At 65.4% G+C, this 22,513-nt stretch overlaps 2 protein-coding genes across 2 annotated transcripts; both read left to right on the forward strand.

Moving 5' to 3' along the window:
- Positions 1-2,938: 2,938 nt before the first annotated feature.
- Positions 2,939-8,992, forward strand: SHC2 (SHC adaptor protein 2). The gene is given in 13 exon segments (XM_076359541.1): positions 2,939-3,010; positions 3,012-3,533; positions 4,325-4,395; positions 4,771-4,831; positions 5,031-5,150; positions 5,276-5,329; positions 5,548-5,599; positions 5,773-5,899; positions 6,052-6,232; positions 6,316-6,382; positions 6,477-6,641; positions 7,122-7,423; positions 7,594-8,992. Coding segments are annotated over 13 exon segments (1,923 nt in total). The 3' UTR covers positions 7,723-8,992.
- Positions 8,993-13,771: 4,779 nt separating this feature from the next.
- Positions 13,772-17,254, forward strand: C2CD4C (C2 calcium dependent domain containing 4C). The gene is made up of 2 exons (XM_076359207.1): positions 13,772-13,782; positions 14,210-17,254. The coding sequence occupies exon 2, from the start codon at positions 14,229-14,231 to the stop codon at positions 15,486-15,488; it is 1,260 nt and encodes a 419-aa protein (XP_076215322.1). The 5' UTR covers positions 13,772-13,782; positions 14,210-14,228; the 3' UTR covers positions 15,489-17,254.
- Positions 17,255-22,513: the final 5,259 nt, after the last annotated feature.

Genomic DNA, 22,513 nt, shown 5'->3' on the forward strand with positions numbered 1-22,513 from the left:
TCCACGGATGGGAGAGCACTTCATGTTGATTCCCCTAATGCAGTGCCAGAAGCGTAAGGAGATTAATCAGACACAGTTTAGAAAAGTTATGCAAATTGGGTGCCGCTGGTGAGTGGCAGGGCGGGGGCCAGCCCTGCTCACCCCCCCCGCTCGAGTTGGCCGCCCCAGCAGCATCGCTCGGTCCAGGGGCTGTGGGGCTGCTGACCAGCATGCACATGCGGTGGTGACGGGGGAGACTGGAGGGATCTCACGGTGGAGCAGGACGCTGCCCCGCAGAGTGGTGGGGTGACAAGATGCTGTGGGGCTCCCCGCTGCCCACGGAGCGCCCGAGGCTGCGATCCAGCCTTTATTCATGGAGGCTTTCCTTTAAGTAATGATTAAAAGCAGCCGGGGGAAAGCCCTTGGCATGAAGCTAACTCTCCAGAGCCCGAGACCGGCTGCAAATGAGATGAAAATAATCCCCCGGGCACCAGGGACTTGTGCAGGAGAGGAGAGCAGCTCCATCTCCCCAGGGCTGCAGGCAAAGGCGCTGCTGCAGCGGGCACGGGGCCGATGGGGGCTGCTGCTCTGTGCCTGGCTTTGCTCCCGTCCCCACGCCGCAGGGTGCCCAGTCCTGTCCCCGTGCCACGGGGTGCTTGCGGTCCCCAGAGTGCTCTGCAAGTGGCATGGGGTAAAACTAAAACACCCATGACCTCCACGGGGACCCAGCGCCTTCCCTCTGGCCAACCCCCAGGAATGTGCACCCAGAGCCGCCCGCACCGGGCAGGGACCCGAGTCCCTGCTGGAGCCACCTCAAGAGCACAGAGGAGCCCAACTCGTTCCAGTGCTCTGCAGCGGTTTAAAAACAAAACCAAGGAGGGCGGAGAGAGGAGAGAGCAGAGAAGCGGTTCCTAATATGGCAACAGCAAATGTAATTCTATTACCTTGATTTATTGATCGCACTTAGAGCAATTACTGGCTTTCACCCCATCACCTGCCAGGGAGCAGGAGACAGCGAGGAGAAGGCAAGACAAAGGCTGCCGCACGTCGCCCAGGGCACGGCCGGCCTCTGGGGAGGCTCCGGTTTTGTTTGTGCCAGTTGGCGTGGGGGGAGAGCTCCTGCCCGGCTGCGCGGCCGCAGCAGCATCGCCTCCGCAGGCAGGGGAGCAGGGCGTTTCCAGCCGGTCAAGGAGGCTCCTTGGGAAGCTGGAGCCAAGCACGTCTGCCCTGCAAAGAGCCCGTGATGCCGGCACCGCGGGGACAGAGCCCGGGCGTTACAATGACTTTGGCAATGGAGGAGATGCAGGGCTGGGGTGGGCTAGGGAAAGGCGAGGGTCCCCGGGGCACCAGTGTGGCAGAGCAGCTGCGGGCCCCAGTCTGGGCCAGGGGGTGGGTTTTGGCTGTGGGTGCCCTCGCCCCTCCGCACTCAGCCAGCCGGGAGCCAGGCTAGGGCAGGGGGGTCGGCATCTGCAGCAAAGCCCTGGAAACGCCAGGGCAGAGAGCGAGCTCGAAAGGAAGCGGCGGCTCTGGGCTCAGTCCCCGGCTCCGCCAGGGCCACGCTGGGCAGCTGGTGTGAGTCATGCTGGAGCATCGCCCCATCGCCTCGCGGGGACAGGGCTTGCACCCTCTGCCTGAGCTCGGTTCCCGCCGCCCCAGGCACCGGCAGGAAACCCCAACGGGAGTCCCCAGCTCTGTCCGCACCAGCCCAGCGCCCATCTCGCACCGGGGGGGGGGGGACACAACCACACACGGCCCGGCCCCTCTCTGAGCCCTGCGGTGAGTGGGATGCCGTGGGTTGGTGCTAGGCTCGACAGGAGGTCTGAGTCCTTTGAACTGCTGGAAAAAAGCAGCAGCCCCAGGGCTGGAGGAAGGGCGAGTTACGTGATTGAGGTCAGAAAGTCCCTTTAAGGTTGGGTTTTTTCCCTGCTTGCTGCAGATACTGGCAGAGAAGCAAGAAAATGATTGTGCTTTTTACTGCCTGAGCCCTCCAGACAGATATAAACAAGCGGGAGCCAGACCTGGCTTTGGAGGCTGATGAAATCAGAGCGAAGACGACCACTGGGCTGGGAGGCACAGAAATAGGGCAGCCCCATTGTGCAGCGAAGCCTGGCAAAGCCTCCCACGCCCCTGCCTCCCAGCCAGCCCCGGGCTCCCTGCGAGAGCTCCTCGGTGATGAAGCTGTGGAAAGAGCAGAAAAATGTCCCCGTTGTGGATGAGGGCAGCGGCCGGGGGCTGCTGGCCCCTTCCAGAAGCTGCCCGCTTGCCACTCCAGCTAATTGCAAAACGTGAGCAGTGAACAGCCCATGCATCAGCCTTATGGCTCCCGGGGGGAGGCAGTAGCCCTCCCCTGCTCCACTGCCCCCCCAGCCCGTTAACCCTGCAGTGCCTGCGGCGAAGCCGGGAACCGGCAGGGCCCGTGCGAGCCCAGGGGGCTCCGGCTCAGGCGTGGGCCGCAGCGGCTGGGTTTGGACCAGGGCGCAGGGCGGAGTGCGAGTGGCTCCGTCCGCGCGGGCTGTGTTTGCGGGGGCACACAGATATGGTGGGGGCAGCCCGGGCGTGGGGGCTGCAGAGCCGTGCCCGGAGGTCTGTCAGCCGGCACAGGCGCCCCAGGCTGTGCCGTGAAGAGTCCGCCCGGCCTCGTCCCCCGCTGTCCCCGAACGCCGGGACCGCGCCTGCCCGTTCCGCCGTTCCCGCTGCCGCTTCCCCGCAGCCCCCGCTGGTGACTCGCGGGGGGGGGTGTGTGTGTGCAGCACAGCCTGGGGGGCACAGGGTGGCTGGGGCAGCCGGGGGATGCTGGCGGGGTGAGAGGCGGCCTGAGGATGCTGGGGGGGCCGGGAGATGCCGGGGGGGGCGGGGGATGCTCTGGCGGCCGGGGCGGCCGCGGGTCCAGCATGGCCTGGGGGCGGGGGATGCGCTGGCGGCCGGGGGGGGCCGGGGCGGGCGGCGGAGCGCTCGCACCATGACATCAGCGCGGCGCGGCCCCGGGGGAGCGGGCGGGGGGCGGGAGCCGGCGCGGCGGCAGCAGAGCGGCGGCGGCGGAGCGGAGCGCGGCCCCGGGCATGCTCCCGGAGCCCAAGTATGACCGCTTCCGCGACGAGCCGCTGACCGCCCCCATGCCGTCGCCGGCCCCCGGGCCCTGCCCCGCGGCGGGCGAGGAGCCCGAGCCCGGCACCACCTTCTGCGCGCTGCTGCCGCGGATGCCGCAGTGGAAGTTCCCCGGCCCCGCCGGCTTCCTCGGCCGCGGCCCCGCCGGCGCCGGCCGGGAGCTCTCCGCGCCGGCCCGGGCGGGCGGCGCCGCGGCGGCGGGGGCCCCCTCGGCGCTGGCCGCCGTGCTGGGCGTCTGCGAGCCGCTTTGCGCCGCGCCCTGCTCGCTGCCGGCCGGCGGGCGGCCGCGGGGGGCGGCGGGGGCGGCGGGACGGGCGGCGCGGGCGGAGGCGGCCCGGCCGGGCGGGGAGGAGTGGAGCCGCAAGGGCAGCTTCATCCGCAAGCCGGCGCAGGGCTGGCTGCACCCCGACGAGCGGGTGCTGGGGCCCGGCGTCTCCTACATCGTCCGGGTAAGTCCCGCCGGAGCCGGAGCCCGACCCGACCCGGCGCGGGAGGGCGCGAAGCCCCCGGCCCCACGCGTGTCCGGGGCAGCGGGCGGCCGGGGACACCCATCGCCGCCGGGCCGGGGCTCGGCGGGTCTGCCCGCTCCTCCCGACGGCTGCGGGCAGAGCCCCCCGGTTCGGGTCCCCCCGGCTGCCCCAAGGCAGGCTGGGCCGCCGAGGGCTGCGGCCGCGTCCCCAGGCTCCCGCGGGACCTGACCTGGGACGGGCGTCGCGGGAGTCCGCGGTGCCGAGCAGTGTCGTGACCGCGGCCAAGGGGACGGGGTCGGGATCCGGCCCGGCGGGTGTCCTGGGCAGCCACCCCCGGCACACGCAGCCTGCGGCCCCCTCGCCCCATCACAGGCAGCCCGGCCCCGTTACGCTGCCCGCGTTGTCGGGCGCATCCTGGGAGGGACGGCACAGCCTCCCGAACCAGCCTGGGACAGGCCGGGGGCCCGGGGGGGCTTTCTGTGCCGGGGAGCCAGCCCCAGGACCCAGCGGCAGCCAGCCCCTATGAGGGCGGCACAAGCCATAGCACGCAGATGAGTTTGTCGGGTCTCAGCACAGGGGCTGGGCATGCGATGGGGCATTTTGGGGTGGAGAGTGAAAGGGTGCCGTGCGTTGGGGTGAGAGCCCTGGAGCTGTCATCGAAGGGGCCCTTCTCACTGACACCCGGCCACCTCTCCATCACCTGCCCTGGGCTGGTGGTGGTGGCCAGAGGAGGCTGCTCTGACCGTTGCCCCCTCCCCCCCCCCCCGCAGTATATGGGGTGCATCGAGGTGCTGCGCTCCATGAGGTCCCTCGACTTCAACACCCGGACACAGGTCACCAGGTACGGTCCCGCTCTCCTGCACCCCGCTGCCACCCGGCAGCCCTGGGTGCTCCCCTTTCCTAGGGCCCTGCGGAGAGGGGGGGACACAGGGCCATGGTCTGGGGGAGCTCTGCCCTGCGGGATCCACCCCACACACAGGGATGTGGACGAAGGGCACTGCTGCGGATCAATGGGCAGAAAGAGGAGAAGGGAGGTGGCCCCAACTGGGATTACGTACTGCAGGCCCGTGACGTGGGGCAGTGCTGCGGGGACACTGCGGCGCCTGGGGCTGCGGGGGCTGATGCCCCCAGACCCTGCAGAGCTGCAGGCAGGGAGGTGGCCGGGAAGGGGCCGGGGGTCTGCAGCAGTAACCTGTCCGGGGGCTGTGGCTTGCAGGGAAGCCATCAACAGACTGTACGAGGCGGTGCCGGGCGTGAAGGGCATCTGGAAGAAGAAGGTGAGTTTCCACCCAGCCCGTCCCTCCCTGGGCTCCTTCCTGGGGCAAGCCAGGGCTGCAGGACAGGGCGCTGGGGGTGCCTGCCCAGTTTGTGGGGTAGAACCTGGGGTCTCTTGGGGCACCCTTCTTTGCCACCTTCATCCCAGGAAACCTGGTCCTGGGGAGCTGCATCACCCCCATGCTCCTCTCCCCCGGTCAGGCTCCCAACAAAGCCCTCTTCTCCATCCTGGGCAAGAGCAACCTCCGCTTTGCTGGCATGAGCATCGCTGTCAACATCTCCGTTGATGGGCTGAACCTCATGATCCCCACCACACGCCAGGTGAGAGCCGTCCCTGGGGACGTGGCCCTGCCACCTGCCACCTCCCAGCCCTCTGCCTCCCGCCACGAACCAGGGGGCTGGCGGCCCCCGCGCTAACCGCCCCATGGGCTGTGTTCCCCCTGCAGATCATCGCCAACCACCACATGCAATCCATCTCCTTTGCCTCCGGCGGGGACACGGTGAGGCACGCACGCCCCAGCCCTCCCCTGGCTGCGGTCCCTCGGGGGCAGCGGGGACGGGGGCTGCCCATCCTATGGCTGAGCCAAACTGCAGGGCAGCCTGGCCCCGGGGCAGGATGTGGGGCTGGGGCCAAGCCCGTCCCCTCGCCCCAGCGGCCCCAGCCCTGCCCCCTGCATGGCAGTGGGACGCAGGCCCTGAGCTCCCCCTCTGCCCCCAGGACACCACAGACTACGTCGCCTACGTTGCCAAGGACCCCATCAACCAGAGAGGTGACGCTGGCCCCTGCGCCCGGGAGCTCTGTGGAAGAGGAGGGATGCGCTGGGGGATGAAGGCTGGAGGAGGGGATCCCTCGTGGGGGGCACAAGGGGCGGCTCAGGGTGGTCCCGGTGGGGTGATGAGAGCGTGGGGGAAACGCTCGAGCTGTCTGTCTGTCTGTCTGCAGCCTGTCACATCCTGGAGTGCTGCGAGGGGCTGGCGCAGAGCGTCATCAGCACGGTGGGACAGGCCTTCGAGCTGCGCTTCAAGCAGTACCTGCACAGCCCCCCCAAGGTGGTGGCACCCCCGGACAGGTAGGGGGGCGGGGGGCCCTGCACAGCCCCGCACCCCCTGTCCCAGGCGCGTCCCCTGGCTGGGGGTCACTCTGGGAGCCCCCATCCCTGCCGGGTGTGGGGAGGGGTCTGAGCCAGGCAGGGTGTCCCCAGCTCACCCGTCCCTGCTGCAGGGCACTGGGTGTGGAGGAGTCGGCCTGGGGGGAGGACGAGGAGGTGGCAGAGCATGATTACTACAACAGCATCCCGGGGAAGGAGCCACCCCCGGGGGGACTGATCGACTCCCGGCTCCGGCACGGCACAATCCTGGGGCACGTCCGCACTCAGCCCTCCAGCTCCGGCCCTGCCAGCCAGGTGAGCCCCTGGGGCCACTGCCGGCCCTGCCGTGGGGGTCCCAGGCAGGTCCCCCTGACATTCTCGCTGTTTCCTCTCCCCAGGGCGGGTTTGCAGCCAGGCGAGACCAGAGCAGCCAGCCAGGGCCACCGTGGGACCTGGAGAGCCAGGGTGGGTACCACCGCAGGGGGCACCCCAGGACTGTGAGCAGGGGTCCCCACAGCTCTGCCCTGCCCGGGCTGGTGGTGATGCCTGGTCCTCGCAGGCCAGCCCTGCGATGGGTACCTGCAGGCAGACGGCCACCCCCTGGGGCCACGGGACTACGAGGAGCATATGTACGTGAACACGCAGAGCCTGGATGCCTGGGAGCCGGAGGTGGCAGCTCGCGGGGCGCCAGAGGAGAGCCCCAAAAAGGACCTCTTTGATATGAGTAAGCCACCGGTCTGGGGGTCTGGCACAGGACCTGCTGCAGAGAGGCCGAGCCATGCCGACGGGTTGCCCAGCCGTGTGCCGCAGCCCCAGCGGTGCCTGTGCTGGCTGAACCCAGAGCAGCACCGTGCTGGGGGCTGGGTAGCCATAAGTCAGGGCCCCATCCTCGCCTGCCCTTGCCGGGGCAGCAGGGCTGTGCTTGGGGAAGGGCTGCGGGTGGGAACCCCGTCTGCCCACCCTGCCTGGTCGCATGGAGGGGGCAGCTGTGCCGGTGCAGGGGGGCACTGTCCCCTCCGTGCCTAGGCGCAGGCGCAGCGTCATGTCCAGGGTGGCTGTGGCGCAGCAGGGTCTGGCCTGGAGGTGGGTCCGGCAATAACCCTGGGTCCTGCTGCCACTGCTCGGCCCATCTCTGTCCCTGCCGCGCCCCAGCCATGCTTCATGCCCCGGGGGGGTGATGCTCCACACTCCCTGGCTCCTGCAGGGCCGTTCGAGGATGCCCTGAAGCTCCACGAGTGCATTGCTGGGGGCGACACCAGCCCCCCCATCGAGGACCAGTGGCCGAGCCCCCCCACGCGGAAAGCCCCCATCGCCCCCACGGAGGAGCAGCTCAGGCGGGAGCCGTGGTACCATGGGAAGATGAGCCGGCGGGACGCCGAGAGGCTCCTGCAGACGGATGGGGACTTCCTGGTGCGGGACAGCCTCACCAACCCGGGGCAGTACGTGCTGACTGGCATGCACAGTGGGCAGCCCAAGCACCTGCTGCTGGTGGATCCCGAGGGCGTGGTAAGGGCAGGGTGTGGGATGGGCGATGGGGAATGGGGGTAAGGGCAGGGTGGGAAGGGATGCTGGGGGAGACGTCCGCGGGGAGGGGCAGGCGCCGGGGAGTTGCACAGGAACCCTGTGTGGGAGGCAGCTTTCCTGGGTTCAGGACCGCTGTGTCCCCTGGCTCCCAGGTAAGGACCAAGGACGTGCTGTTTGAGAGCATCAGCCACCTCATCAGCCACCACCGGCAGAACGAGCAGCCCATCGTGGCTGCAGAGAGCGAGCTGCACCTCCGCCAGGTTGTCCGGAGGAAGCAGTGATGCCGGGGGGTATGTGAGCCCCCGACTCACTCCCCTGGCACCGGATTCGCCCCAGCCCCAGGGCAAAGCTGGAGCCCCTCTGCTCTCCCTTCCTCCAGTTGTGCCTGGCCTCTGGGGGAGGCAAAGCCCCCCCCCAGGGTCGGGCTCTCCATTCCCGTTCCCAGCGGGGCACCTCAGTCCCTGGCCCTGAACACCCCCCGCTCCCCACTGCCTCCCCTCCATTATCCACATGGGGCCCCTTGCCCATCCGAACACAAAGATGTTTATTCCACGCGTAGAGGTGAAACGCTGCTGGGGTGGGAGCTGGCGTGTGCCCTCGCCGAGAGGGACGGGGCTCGAACCCAGTTCAGGTAGTGCTGCCTGCTCCTGCCCAGGGCTGCCCCCGGTTCGCCCCAGCGATGGGAGGGGGCCTGGGTGGGCATCACTGTGGGGCTGCCCTGTCATCCTCCTGCCTGGGAGCCCTGCCTGTGCGAGGCTTGTTGAGCTGCTGGTACCACTGGCCCTGGCTGCCCAGCGCTGTGGCCCCCAGCACTGGCTCCATCCCGGCACACGGAATTGGTGTCTGGGTGATGACGGAACAAACAGGGTCGGGGCTGGTGCCAGGAGCCTCGTCCCAGGGCTCCTTGGGTGGGATGGGGCGAGCAGGCTTGGTGTGCGCATGTGTGTGTGTGTGTATGTGTGTGTGCATCTCTGTGTGTGCGTGCATAGGTACATGAGGGGCAGCTGGGGGACCAGCCCCTTGCCCACAGAGCCATGCCTCTGGCCCAGCACTGCTGCTCGGGACCCAGCTCCCCACCTTGGTCCCCCTTCTCTGCCAGGACATTCAGGGGGTGCCTCCATCCATGGGGTCCCTGCTCAGCGGGGCCTGTAGCCCCCAGCTTGGCTCTGCCTGTGGGGCTGGGCACAAATGTTTCTTGGAGGCTGGTGCTGCTGGATGTGTTTGTCGCTCCCCCATTTCCAGCTGGATTCTCCCCAGGAGTGGCTGCCGTGCGAGGCTCCCGGAGGCCCCGAGTCCCCACAGCCCTCCCGAGGCTGGGGCCAGGACAAAGCTGCGGTAGGGAAGTCGCAGGGCAGGGGTGAGCTACGGGCACTGGCTCACAAGGCTGGGGCTGCCGGGAGGAGAGGTGTCCCACAGGCTCCAGGGACCACCCCCGGCCGGCTCGGGGCTTTGGCAGGTTTTTACGGCATACACGGCCCCTTCTCCAGCGTGTCTGGCGCTTGGCGTGGGTTCGTGGTTTGGAATACATTTCTAATTAAACATGGAAATGACCAAGGTGCCCCAGTTGTTTGTGCCGTCCCCGGGCACGGTGCTGGGATGGGGCTGCTGCTGCTGGCTCCTGCGTGTGGGGGTTTGATGGGGCCAGGGATGCAGAGGGTGCTGGGACGGCATCTCCATCACCACCAGGTCCTGAACAGTCCCATGTTGGCAGTGGCAGCCGGTCCCATCCTGGCCGGTCACACTTGGCTCTGCCCCTCAAGCCTCCCTGGGTCACCCTGTCCCCTTCTGCACGTGGGTCACCTCCCCTGTCCCCCCAGCTCTGGGAGGGGGCTGCAGCACCCAGGGCTTGGCCCTGGGGCACTGGTCCTGCACGGCATCTCTTCCCTGCACCCAGCATCTCCCCGCCCTGCCTGCTCCCGCTGCCTGCGGGCTCACGTCCCACCTCTGGCCGGGGGCAGGATGTGGCCGCTCGCCTCAGAGCCCCCTGGTGAGGCCTCGTCTGGCTCTTGTCACAGCCGGGCTAGCACTGAGCAGCCCGGAGCTGAGCTGCCATTCATCTCCCGTTAATGAACATGGCGGCCGGCGGAGCAAGAGCCCTGCAGTGGGCCTGGCTGCAGCTCCTGGCTGTGCAGTGCTGCCGGCAGCTAGAAAAGGTGCTTGGCTGGAATCGGTGGAGACAGGAGAAGGCTGCCCCAATGCTGCTGGAGCCTGGCAGTGGGAGGCTTTCTGAGCTGGCAGCGCGGCCAGGCTGTGAACTGCAGGGCACGTGCACTGGGTGGGCAGCAGCAGCCTCCCCGGCGGGTCCGGCACCAGCCCTGGCACTGGCTGGCTCCAGGGTCCTGCCAGGTCCCCTCCACCCGGCCTGTCCCAGGTGGGTGCTGGCGGCCTGCCCAGCTCTGCCCATGTGCCCAGTGCTGCCACTGCGCCGTCGGCACCCACCTCGGGGAGCAGGGTCACCCTGGCACCCTCTGCCCCTTGCTGGGGACGGCCCCTCCCAGGACGGGGCTGCTGGGTGCTGGCTGAGTCAATGAATAAAATAAGCCCCTAAATAAAGCCCAGTAATGAATGTGTAATTTTCCATTGATAGTTGAATACCTACAGGGATGCAGCGCTTCCATCTCAGCTGCTATTTTTTGTCATGTAGTAATGCATCTGCAAAGATAATTGCGCTGTTCCCTCAATAGCAGAGGCAGGAAAAGGCAGCGAGAGCCCAGACTTACTTCTTTTGCTGTGGAGAATGAGCCCACGCTTTTCACCGGCTGCTGCTGGCTCTGCCCTGGCCCCCTGGCCCCCCGATGCTGCTGTGAGGTTCCTGAAGGGCTGGTGGGGTATTTATTTTAGGGGTTTAACTGCATTGGTTGAGGCTGGTGTGTGGTGCCGACGGCCGTGGGGTGTGGGGGGCTTTACTCCCCCCTGCCCTGGGCTGCAGGGCCGCTGCATGGGGTCTCGGGGACCCTCCTTGAGACGGTCCCACTGTGGGGCAGTGCCCCATGGCTGCCCAGCATGAGGGCAGGAACCCGCGGGGGGAGGCCAGCTGGGAGCCGCACAGCAGTGTTCTTGAAGCAAAAAACAAAACAAATATGAGGCCTTTATTAAGTATGGATGTTAATAATGCAGTCAGAGCACCAGGGAGTGCTCCCATCTGAAACTGGATTTCTTTCTGTGTGCTCTGCACCCCCAGTGCGGCTCTGCCCCAGACTGGTCCTCACTGGGCTAGGGGTGAGAGGAGAGTGAGGGAGGAGGGGCCCGCAGGAGGCTGGGGCTGGGCGATGGTGAAATGAAGCAGGTAGATAGCGGCACACGTGCTGAAACCGCTGGCAGCTGCTAGTGTGTTTAGAGTAGCAGTCTGTAGGCTCCAGAGTTAACGTCAGGCTGAAAGGGAGAGCAACTTGCCTCTCAGCACTGCTTCTTCAGACCGTGTGATGGTGGGGAGGCTGAGGTGTTTTGGGAAGGTTTGGAAGCCACAGAAGAGCAACTGCAGGGGGACATGGCCTCCTTGCTCTCCCAGGGCCTTGGGGATCTCGCTGACCAACCTCTGTCTGTCTCCAAACGTGCTGACAACGAACACTGCCCAGTTCAGTTTTCCTGGACAGAGGGGTAAGAGTCTCTGACATTGGCTCCAGCAAGTTTCATGAAATTAACTAACCAGCTGGAGAAGAGATGTGTGCAGCTTTCCTGTCCCAGAGGGGCTGTGGCGGGGGCTCAGCGCATGCCCCAGGATCCCGGGGTCCTGGCGCCAGCCCCTTCCCCTTGTGGGGCTCTCTCCTTCCCAGCTTCCAGCAGGTGGTAGCACACTGCCGGCTTCGCCAGCCGCATCCCTAGCCCTGCCAGTGTCCCCAGCCCTGCCAGTGTCCCCAGCCAGGCATCGCTTGCTGGCGGTGCCATGCCCAGGCCTTACCAGGCACCGCACGCCTCCAGCAGCCTCCAGCCCAGCACGAGGGACCCCTGTCCATCCTGCCCAGCCCTTGCCCAGTTCCCTGCCACGCTGCCTGGGGAGGTGGCTCTGGAGCCCGGAGAGCTGTCCCCTCCTGGCATCCCATGCTGCCTGGATCCATGGAGAGCCCTGGATGAGGGGGAGGCAGGCGAGGAAAGGCACCCCTCCCGGCTCCACGCTCCTGGGTGCCAAGTGAGGGTCCAGAGCCTGTTTTGGAGGCCCTGGAAACCTTGTTTTCTGCTGGCCCTGCGACTGTTTGTTCTCTGCCAGTTTCTGGTCTGAGTCCAGCAGCTCCTGCCACACACAGTGGCTGTGGCAGCGCAGTGCCACAGGTGAGCGCTGGTCTCTGGCAGCACCATGCTGGCAGCAGGGCTGGCTGCAGCCCCTGCCTGCGCTGCCAGGAAGGGATGCCTCTGGCACAGCCCATGCTCCTGAGGTGCTGGAGATGCAAGCGCCCGTGCCAGCTCCTGCCGTGAGCGCTGGGTCTCTCCTGCTGTCCCTTCACTGGGAACTGGGGCATTCAGGACCTCAGCATCTCTGCCCGACCACTGCAGCTCGTCTTCTGCCTCAAACCTGGAAGCCCTGCCTTGAGCTGTGCCCAGACAAGCTCAGTGCAGGCAGCAGGCAGCTCTGAGCACCCTGCTCCCCTCCATGCCCCAGAGACGGCTGGTCCCAAGCTGAGCAGGCAGGGCTGGCCCAGCTCCAGCGTTCTTTGTTATCTCAAGGGACCTCAACCATTTCTGCACCTTGTTTACCCACCGTTGTGCAGGGTGGAGGAAAGGCAAACACCAGCCTTTTGTTCACCAGCTTCCCCTTCCCGTGAGCCTCATCCTCCTCTCCGGGGCTCCATCCGCCCTCTTCCCTGCCACAGGACCCAGGACTCAGCACCCTGCTGTGCAGAGCCCAGGGTCCAGCCAGGACACCACCATCCCCCTTCCCCACCGCTGCCCCTGAGACATCCCTGCCCAGATCCCTCCAGGTCCTGGCTGGTTCCTGCTCCTCACACGCCTCATTTGGAGGGTCCCAGCAGCTTTTCCCAGGTCCACTCCCGTGGCCAGTGAGAGGCAGCCATGCCGAGGGGCCCGCTCCTGGTAAGGGTCTACAGTTGTTCAGAGCCACTGCTCCCAGCCAGGCAGAGCAATGTGCCAAGAAACTCCATAAATCAGAGCGCTAGCCCTGCCAGGGAGCGCCCACTCGCTGCTGGGAGAGGCCTGGGCACAGCGGGCGGAGGGGCATGCGGCAAAACCAGGGGGTGCAGGGAGAGGGCAGGGCAATTCGCTTCCAGAGAGGGAGGAGGGTTGTTCCCCCAGGCCCTGGGGACCTTCTCTCCTGCCACCTTTCACAGGTGCTGGCAGAGCTGGCTGCTGGCCCTTGGTCTGGCTCAGCACAGCTGTCCTTCTCTTTTTATCAGCTGGGAGTCAGGATGCAGAGGGAGCTGAGACCTCCCACTGCTCACAGTCGCTGCCTGGCTGCAGCAGCTCCTGCTGAAGGAGCTCACCAAGCCAGGCTCTCCTTTCTGGTGATTATTCCCAGCCCTGTACCACTGTGGGATGACGGTGCTGTCCTTGCAGCCTGATGGCATCCACGGGGCAGCAACCAGGGAGGAATAGCTGCTGGCCCCCATCTGTGCCACCGTCCTGCTCGGTGCATCCTTGTCCCCAAGGTTATAAATCCATACAGTACCTGGACTGGGGCCGATGACACTGGTTTGAGTCTCCTGCCCCCCTCCTGCCTCCCCGCAGCACCGGGGCCTGCAGTGATGCTCCATGGATCCTTCTGACGTTTTGCCCCCGGTGCCCCCGGTGCCACCTGGGCCTAGCGCTGTCCCCACCAGGTGCTTGTGAAATGCGTGACATGTGGCACTGCCTCCCCCCACTCCTCCAGCCACGATATTAAACCACTTAATGCACTCAGCGAGTCCTTGAGCTCCGAGACGCCTTGGAGTGCTGTTGGCTTTGTTCAGCGCTTTGACGAGCTCAAGAGCTCGGAGGGGAGAGCGAGCTGCGCCCGGGGGGGGGGTAACGGCTCCATCCCACCGGCCTCGGTCCCCGATCGCACTCGGGGCAGGAGGGCGCTGGGGGGGGCACGGGGCTGCTGCCGTCCCGCTCCCGGCTCAGAGCTCCCCGCTCCCGGTCCCATCCCAGCCCCGCCGCTCCCGTGGGCAGGCGGCCGGGTGTCCCGGGGCCGGGCCCCCGCACCCCCCGAGCATCAGCACCCCGGAGCCGCTCGTCCCGGCTCGGTCCCGGTCCGGCCGGGCGCGGCGCGGCGCGGGAAAATGCGGGGGCGCTGCGCTCGGAGGATTACGGCGGCGGCGCGGGGAAGGAGCGGGGCCGCCGCCGCCGCCGTATAAAAGCGCGTCCGCACCCGCCCCGCCCGGGCTGCGGCGGCGGCGGCGGCTCCGCTCCAGGTGCGGCGGCTCCCGGCAACTTCGCGCTCGCGGCGGCGGTCGGTCCGTCCGGGCATCGCGTCGCGTCGCGGCCGGCAGCGGCTCCCCGTGCGCCGCGGCCGCCCCGTCCCGTCCCATCCCGTCCCATCGCTCGGGACCGGCGGCGCCGCCGCGTCCGTGTCCCTCGCGTCCGTGTCCCTCGCGTCCGTGTCCCTCGCGTCCGTGTCCCTCGGCGCGGCCGGTTCTTTCCCGTCCCCCACCCCCGGGCTGGCGGGTCCCCGTGTCCCTCGGCGCGGCCGGTTCCCTCCCATCCTTGTTCCCCGAACCCCCCGGGCTGGTGGGTCCCTGTCTCTCGGTGCTGCCGGTTGCCCCCCGGGCTGACGGCTCCGGTCTGCCCCTGCCGGTGCCTGGCCCCCGGTGACAGCGTTGCCCCTCGGGTCTTTTCCAGCCCTGCACCCGGCGGCAACATGTGGCTCCTGGAGCGGCTACGTGGCGTGGCAGAGAACGGCGGGTCTCGGGGTGCAGGGCCAGAGGAGTCCCCGCGGGGGTCACGCTACAGCAACGTCCTCACCCCCGACAAGATCCCCGACTTCTTCATCCCACCCAAGCTGAGCGTGGCACCTGCTGAGACAGAGGGCCCTGAGCCTCCCACAGTGCCCACCCTGGGCCCCTCGGCCTCAGAGCAGGACCTGGCTGGGCGCAAGCCCCCACGCAGCCCCCGGCCATCCAGCCGTCCCCGGCCGCGGGCCACCGGCCGGCACATCATCCAGATAGAGAGTGCTGAGGACTGGACGGCCGAGGGGGGCTTCGGCACCAACGCAGACCCGCAGGCGCAGACAGCCATGTCACTGCCCTACGTGCCCAAGGCGCAGACCTCCTACGGCTTCGCCACACTGGTGGAGAGCCCACACACGCGGCGCAAAGAGTCACTCTTCCACAGCGAGCACAGCAGCCTCTGCCCCTCGCCAGCCACCTCGCCTAGCGCCCAGCGCAGAGCCAAGCTCAATGGCGAGAGCAGGCCCCGGGCACCCGCTGACCTGGGCGCAGCCCTCATGCACCCTGGCCGCTACTTCAGCGGTGGTGAGAGTGACACGTGCTCCTCGGCCGAGTCCTCGCCCTTCAGCTCCCCGCTGCTCTCCCGCTCTGTCTCCCTGCTGAAGATCTTCAGCCAGGAGAGCCAGTCCAAGGTCATCAAGCTGAAGCACTCGGTAGCCCGCAACAGCTCACTGTCCACCGACGACAGCTCAGCTGACACCAGCCCCAGCGCCCAGCGCCGTGGCAGGAGCACCCCGGCTGGGGGGCAGCCGCCTGCTGCCCTGCTGCCCCTGGACCTGCCGCCAGGCCGCGACCGGGAGCACAGTCTGCAGCTCAGCCGGGGTGGGAGCCTGCGCCTGGCCGCTGAGTACGACCCCTCCAATGCCCGGCTGCGTGTGCGGCTCATCTCTGCTGAGGACCTCTACGACGCCCTCGTCGACCTGCGCAGCATCAACTGCTGTGTCTCGCTGTGCCTCAACCCTGGGAAGCTGCAGAAGCAGCGCAGCACCATTGTCAAGAACAGCCGCAACCCCGTCTTCAATGAAGACTTCTTCTTCGATGGGCTGGGCCCTGGCCATGCCAGGAAGATGTCCCTGAAGCTCAAGGTGGTCAACAAGGGCAGCAGCCTTAAGCGGGACACACTGCTGGGGGAGAAGGAGCTGCCGCTCACCACCCTCCTGTCCTGCCTGTAGGCGCTTGCTGCCAGCCCCGGAGGGAGCCTGCCTGCCTGTGGGGCTGGGATGAGGGGGAGGAGGCCAGCCCTGTCCCCTGGCCTCGCTGGAGCAGGGTTTGGAAGGGCCCCTCAGAGGAGGGATGGGGCCATGGCAGAGCGTGGGGGTCCCTGGGGGCAGTGCTGCTGTGGGGCTCTGCCAGCACCAGCCCTCCTGCGGTGGGGCAGGCAGGGCCGGCAGCCGCAGCCTCTCCCCTCTGCTCCCTCCCTGCTCCCTCCTGGGGCTGCATCTCCTGGAGCCCAGTGGGAAGTGGGGAGCCACCGGCCCCGTCTCCACCGGGAAGGATGGATGTCACCTGCTGGGCTCTTCCCTTCCTGGTGCCCGTGGTCTTCAGCTGGCCAGCATGAACGTTGGAGGTGGGTAGATCTCTGTAGCATACTTACTGCCACCTCTCTCAAAGCCCCAGCTCCTGGAGTCAGGTGATAGCATCAATCTCAGCTTTAATTTAAAAGACAAGTTTCTAGTCTTGGAAACTGCAGAGAAAATACTGCAGAGGTGACCCAAGAGTGGGCTAAGGGAGGGTGACCCTGGGGGATGAGTCAGGTTTGTGGTTTTTGAGCCTTTCCTGGACTCTTTGTAGGACTGCACAGATGTGCAAGTCGGCTTGGTCCGACACCCGCAGCCTCCTGGGACACCCTCCCTGCACACCCCCAGCAGTGTCCCCCACTGCTGACCCGCTGTGGGAAACTGCTCACGGAGCTTCAGGGGCTTTGAGTTTGCCCAAATCCAGGAGGCTGCCTGTGCCCGTCCCCTGCCTGCAGGAGGGAGATGCCGGGGGCTGGCACTGCCGTGGGTGGGCCTGGCATTCCTTGCCCTGGGCACACAGGTGGTCCCGGGCAGTGTCCCAGCAGACGTGCTTGCTGACAAAAGCTGAGGCAACAGGAGTAGCTCTCCCTGAGTGCTGGTGGTCTGGTTGGCACTGGGGACATCCCCAGGTGTTGCTGGGCAGGGGGGCAGGCTGTGGCTGAGGCTTCTGTACCCTCTGCCCTCCCTTGCCTGTGGGAGGCTCGTGGGCTTGTGAGCAGCTGCACCCACTGGGCAGGAGAGACATCTCCTGTGGGGCCACGAAGCCCCCGTGCCCAGCAGGACCCGGCTCCCCGAAGGGACTGGCCTGCCTCTGCAGTTTTCCTTTGGGGTGGAGTGGGGTGCTCCCACCCCTTCCCATCCCTCCCTGCCGTCCTGGTTGACCGGCTGGAGGCACTGGGAGTGGGGGAAATGCCGGTCAGGGCATTTCTGCAGGTGGATAAAACAGATGCCTTGTTGTTGTTTGGTGTGGTGTTACCCAGTGCATTGGGCTCTGCATGTTTCTGTGGAAGGGAGCTGAATTTGCAGTGCTCCTGTCCCTGCCTGTTGCAGCATGCATGGACACACGCACACACGTGTCCCTCTGTGTTAACCTCTGTCAGTGGCAGTTGATGTTCCTTCCTTGTCCTTTGCAGCAGATGGCAGATTTCAGTGTTGGCTATTTATATCTGAGGCTGATCTTTCCCAGCGTGTTTTACTTCTGTCTGTAAATATGTTTCAGGTACGCGAGGCATGGTTCTGATAGCGTGGTGTTTGCATGTCGGGGGGATTTGGGGTGATCGTGGCTGTTTGTTGAGCTTGTGGCTGAAAACAAACCATGCAGGATGTAAGGAGCAGACACATCCCTCCGCAGAGGATTTCCCACCTGAGGCTTCCTACTGCTCCCCCAGGAGCCAACACGGGGGATGCTCCCGGCCCCTGAGTGCCCAGGCTCGCCCTGGGGGCAGACGGGGGCTCTGGGGAGGGTGGGATGGGGAGATGGGCCATGTCCCTGGGCCGGGAGTGAACATCCTGCCCCTGGGCAGACCCGGGGCAGGAAGGGGACCCTGCCTGGCTGGCTGCTGCCTGACAGCCCCGTGTACCCTTCCCCAGCGCGCTGTGGTCCCCAGGGTGCTGTGCCTGCAAGGGCCTGGTGGGACCCAGGCGTTGCTGGGGGTGGGGAGGACCCAGCAGGCTGTGAGAGGAGGAAGAACAGGAGCTGGGCAAAGATTTTTGGTACTCTGTGAGAGGGTTGGGGGTGAAGCATCCCCCATGGCAGAGCTGTGTGCCTTTGGGTTTGGGGAGGGGGGATGCTGAGAGCAGTGCCCTGGGCTGCTCCTTGGGTTGGAGCTGGCCCTGGGGGCAGACTGAAGAGCCTGGGGGCTTGTGCTGTCCCTCCCCCGCCTGTCCCAGGGCTGCCTCGCTGGAGTTGAGTGGTGTGTGGCTGTCCGCCAAGCCCTGGGACGTGCTGCTGTGAGCCCCACGCCTGTGATGGGCAGGACGGCGGTGTGGGAGCTGAGACTGTGGCCTGGCTGGGTCTTTCCTCCCCTATAGCTCTTTTCTACTGTTCCTGCTTTGATATTTCTGTGGCTGGATTTAATGATGCATTTTTGGAGTGAAAAAATATATTAATACCTGAATGGAATGTTTGTTTACAGATGACTTCCCCTTTTTAGTGCAATAAAGTAATTTCTAAAACAGATGTAGGTGGTGCCCCGGCTCCTGGTTTCCCTGGGGTGTTCCCTTTGCTTTTCATTGCTGTGGCTGCGGCATCCCACTGGTCCTGTTATCTTCCCAGCCGGCTCCCTGTGCTGTGGAGGGGTGGGAGAGCAGAGCTGGGACCCTGGGACTGCCCAGTCACGGAGCAGTGACTGCTCTTCTGGGTGGTGCTGCCCATTCCCAACAGCCTTGGCAGGGGCTCAGAGCGCCTGAGCAGCTCTTACCCGGTGCTGCCGACCAGCCATGGGGTGAGGCGGGAGCAAATCTCCCAGGGGCAACAGGGGATGTGGGGAAAGGGGCTGTCCCTGCTCGGGGAGGGGGACCCGGGGCTGTCCCAGCTGGGGCAGGGATGAGCTTCGCGGGGACGGGGCTGCGGAGAGGCAGAGCCCCTTCCCGTGCTCCCACGGGAGTCCTTCCTCCCCCTCGCCAGCTCTCCCAGCCTGGCCCCTGCACTCCTTCTCAGCTGTGCTGGTGATTAAGGATATGACGATGTTTTTGTGCTCCCCGTCAGCAGCGGGCTGCGTGGGCTGGAGAGCTGCCCTCACAGGGGCCGAGTGCCCAGCACCTCCAGCCCTGGGGCTGCCCTCATGGGGGGCTCTGAGCTCCAGGAGACCCTCGGGGGGCTCTTTGGGGCACAGCTGAGCTCTGACCCCATGGCAGTGCAGGGGTGGAAGCCCTCCCTGCCGCTCTCCAAGCTTCACAGCCCTTTTCCCCTCAAAACCCTGGCACCTCAGGCCAGCTCCTGCACAGCAGTGGTGATCTGCTCCAGCAGCATTTTGGCGTGAAAACAAACCTGATGGTTTCTGCCCAGCCATGCCCCTGCCATGGTGCTGCTGGGATGTGTCTCCCAAGTGCTCTGCAGTGCAAGCAATGTGGGTGTCAGATGAGCTGCTCTCGGGGCATCCCCTGGACTGTTTCCCTCCCCTGCCCCTCCAGGGAGATCCCCTGCCCGGCTCTTGGCATTCAGCAGATTACCCTGTTTTTTCCCCACCTTCCATTTCCAAATCTGCTTTTAAACAGATGCCGCTGAAGAAAAGAGGGAGGTTTGTCTGTTACCTAAATGCCATTTTTCTAATTTCCACCATTCTAATAATTTGTCATTTTTGGTAGAAATAAAGGCTGGGAGCACTAAACAGATCCGCCCTCTCTCCTCCTGCCCCCACAGGGGCAGAGAAAGCAGCGTGGTGAGAGCTTGGCAGGTGCCAATAATTTAAGTAGTGCTTTTTCTAGAGGTGTAAAGCTACAGCAGTTAGCAATAAAATGAGGCTGATTAAGTTAGTCTGAACTAGAGTGGATGGGGTAAGCCTGAACACACGAAAAATCCCTGGAAAGTGTTCAACATTCAAAGTACTGGAAGCAGTCAGAGGGGTGGAGAGGGGCATCTTGTGGGGGAAGATTTAACTCTGAATTTGTAATTGAGTCATTGTGGGAAGGAAATGTGGCTGCTTCTCTGTACCCTGGGCTGGACCCAGGAGGGCTGGGGTCGAGCTGAGATGAGCCTCTGAATTGGAAGATGCTGGTGGTGCCCCGGGGGGGAGCAGGGGGATATGTCCCCTCTTCACAATGCAGCCCCTCGGGACGGAGGATGCCCAGATGAAGCACAGCTGTTGGAGGCTGCCAGGTGAGAGCCTGAGACCAAGGGTGGCTCTGCCCGTCACTGGTGATGCCCACACCGAGGGATGCTCGAGCCCCGGGAGCTTTCCCCTACATGGGGGTTTCTCTGGCCGGGGGTTCCCAGGCTGATGCAGCTTGTTTGGGCAGTTTGGGCAGCACAATCTGTGCAGAAAACTGAGGCAGAGAGGGGAGATGGCTGGATGTGGAGGAGCCAGTGGCAGCTGCCACCTCCTTTACCCTTATCTCCAGAGCAAGATTCACCTGGGTGAGACGTGCACACAGACGTCGGCTATTTTTAGTCCTGTGTTCCCACAATGCGAGGACTCAACTTCTGAGAGAATTGCCTGGAGCTCATTTAGCTGTGTGCGTGATGGCTGGTGAGGGAGGGAAAGGGCAAATTAAGGGCTCGGTCTCATATGGGGCGTGTGGTGGGGCTGGGACTCCCCAAGGAGGAGGCCAGCAGGGCTGTCCCTGTGGGAGGACACCCTGTTCCTGCCCTGTCCCCCAGCTGGACAGGGGGGTCCTAGGGCCGAGCACTGTCCCCAGCTGATGCTTGGGGATCCTCAGCAGGGGCTGGAGCCAGGGCAGCTTTTGGCCGAGTGGGCAGCAATGGCTGGTTCTCCTCTCCAGATTTTTGGGTGCTGTCGGGTCTGGGGGAGTCCCGAGTGCTCCCCCAGGCAGCCCCAGCCCTCCCGGGCTGTGTCATTGTCCCCCCCCCCCCCCCCAACCCGGCTGCCGATTTACGGTTTTGTTCAGAAAAAGCATCTTTCTGTTGCCTGGCAACCCTCGGCCACCCGGTCCAGTGGCGGGTCCGGGGTGGGGTGCGGGGGCGCTCTGTGGGGGGGCTCTCTTCCACCTGCAGCCCCTGCCGTGCCAGTGCTGGGGGCGAGGGGCCGTGGGGGCTGCTCAGTGCCGGAGGTCAGCACGGCACGTGCGAAGCTGCCACAGCGTTTCCTGGGGTCTGCGCCGCAGTGCTTAGGGGGCACGAGTGCCCAGTGCGCTCCCGGCTCTGTGCCTGAGGTGCGAAACTGCTGCCTGCCTTGGGCTCACCGCTGGTGAGCACAACCTGCCACCTTTGAGCGCGATGGTTCCCCCAGGACATGATTCACCAGGCCAGCAAATGGGCAACCGCATCCAGCCATCAGACGGCACAGGAAAACATCTGGGGGGTGGGGGAAACCTGGCTCCTGCCTGGGGCAAGACCCCTACAGCCATTGCTGCCCTGCAGAGGAGCGACAGCTCTGCAAAGCACAGGTGTGCCCCAGGTTTGGCAGCAGCCACCCTTGTAAGCCCCCCACCTCCTGGGGAAGACATGGAGGCAGCCCCCGCCATGGCTGCGGTCTGGCTCCCAGCCAGCACTGTGGGAGCAGACAGTGAAACGGCCTCATGCCCATCACTGTCCGTCAGCCGGGTTGGGGGCACGGGGGCTGCATGGGGGGGGGGTCCTGCTCCAGGGCCAGCTGGGCGCCCACAGCAACTCTGCCACGCAGCTCTGGGCACCTGGGACTGGCTGGCGGGATGCGCTGCATGTGGGACCAGGCATGCAGAGGCATGGGGCGGACATGAGCGTGCAGGTGTGCAGCAGGGAAGCAGTGAGCGCACCCTGGGCAGCGCCAGCTGCACGCGAGCATCAGCGTCCCCCGGCAAGCGTGCTCCTTTGCTTTATTGCAAGCATTTGTCTTCCATGGCAGCGTGTCTGTTTTAAAGCGGAGAGGAGGGACTCCCACTGTTACTGGGAGGAAAACAGAACTTAATTGAATCCCACAATCCCTTGTAGTCACATTGGGCAAGAGAGAAAGCCAGAGGAGAGCGATTCCCCCCCCATGCTCCTCCTGGGCTCCTGCACCCCAGCACTCTGGCCCGGGCACCGGTTGTGCCATGCCAGCTGGCGGTCCATGCTCCTCCAGGGGACACAGAACCCCCCAGGCTGGGGGACCCAGGGGTCTGCTGGGAGCAGGGACGACCTGCAGCTCTTTGTCAGCCCTGCGGCGCTTGGCGGTTTGCTAAAAGCCAGCACTGTGGAAGCAGCAGCTGCTAGAGTGTCCCCAGGGCAGGTAGCGCTGCCTGTCACTGCCAGCCCCAGGGTGCACACTCCCTGTATTTTGCTTTTCCCTTTGAGCTTTGCTTTCCTACTTTGAGGCTGGCAATCCAACAAGGACCTGGGGTCAGGGGCCAGATCCTGCCTCCATAGCCAGGGAAAGGCAGTGAGCAGAGGGAAGTGCCACCTCGGACTCTCCCTCCCCATCTCCTCTAGCAGAGGAGAAATTAATGCAAGCCCCTGGAGCCAGTGCAGGCTTGGCTCACGCCCGGGGCCAGGGTGGGCATACGGAGCATGCAGGACCATGCTGGGGGAGCGTGGGGAACGCACGGCTACAAGGATGGATGAGGGTGAGGGCAGAGGCTGCTTTGCGGGGTGAGGGATCTCTCCCTGCCTCTCCTCTCTGTCTCCAGCAACCTGCTCTTTGCTAGCTGTCTGCTGGAGTTTTAAATGCTGCCTTTAAAATGTTTGCAAAATGCCCAAAGCATCAAATAGGCCCAGGTGGGAGGGAAAAAAAATGGCATAAACAAAGCAGACAGGAGGATTTGTTAAACGCCAACAGCTGCTGGCAAACACTTTAATATCAGTGCAGACGGGCACCGATCGATACAGCATTTGGGGCTGCAGGCTGATCTCCGCTCTGCGCCTGTGGGCTGGCACCCGTGCTCGCTGGTTCCTGCACAGGGGGGGCTCTGGCTGAGCCCAGGGTGGCTGTGCTGCATGAGGGTCCCACTGTGGCAGGAGGCACCCAGCTGGACCCAGAGTGCCAGGGTGGGGAAGGGCTGGGAGATGCTCTGTGTGCCGGCTGGGGCAGAACTCCATTTCTCCCCCT

Source organism: Aptenodytes patagonicus, chromosome 25 (assembly GCF_965638725.1).
Source record: "Aptenodytes patagonicus chromosome 25, bAptPat1.pri.cur, whole genome shotgun sequence".
Taxonomy (NCBI): Eukaryota; Metazoa; Chordata; class Aves; order Sphenisciformes; family Spheniscidae; genus Aptenodytes; species Aptenodytes patagonicus.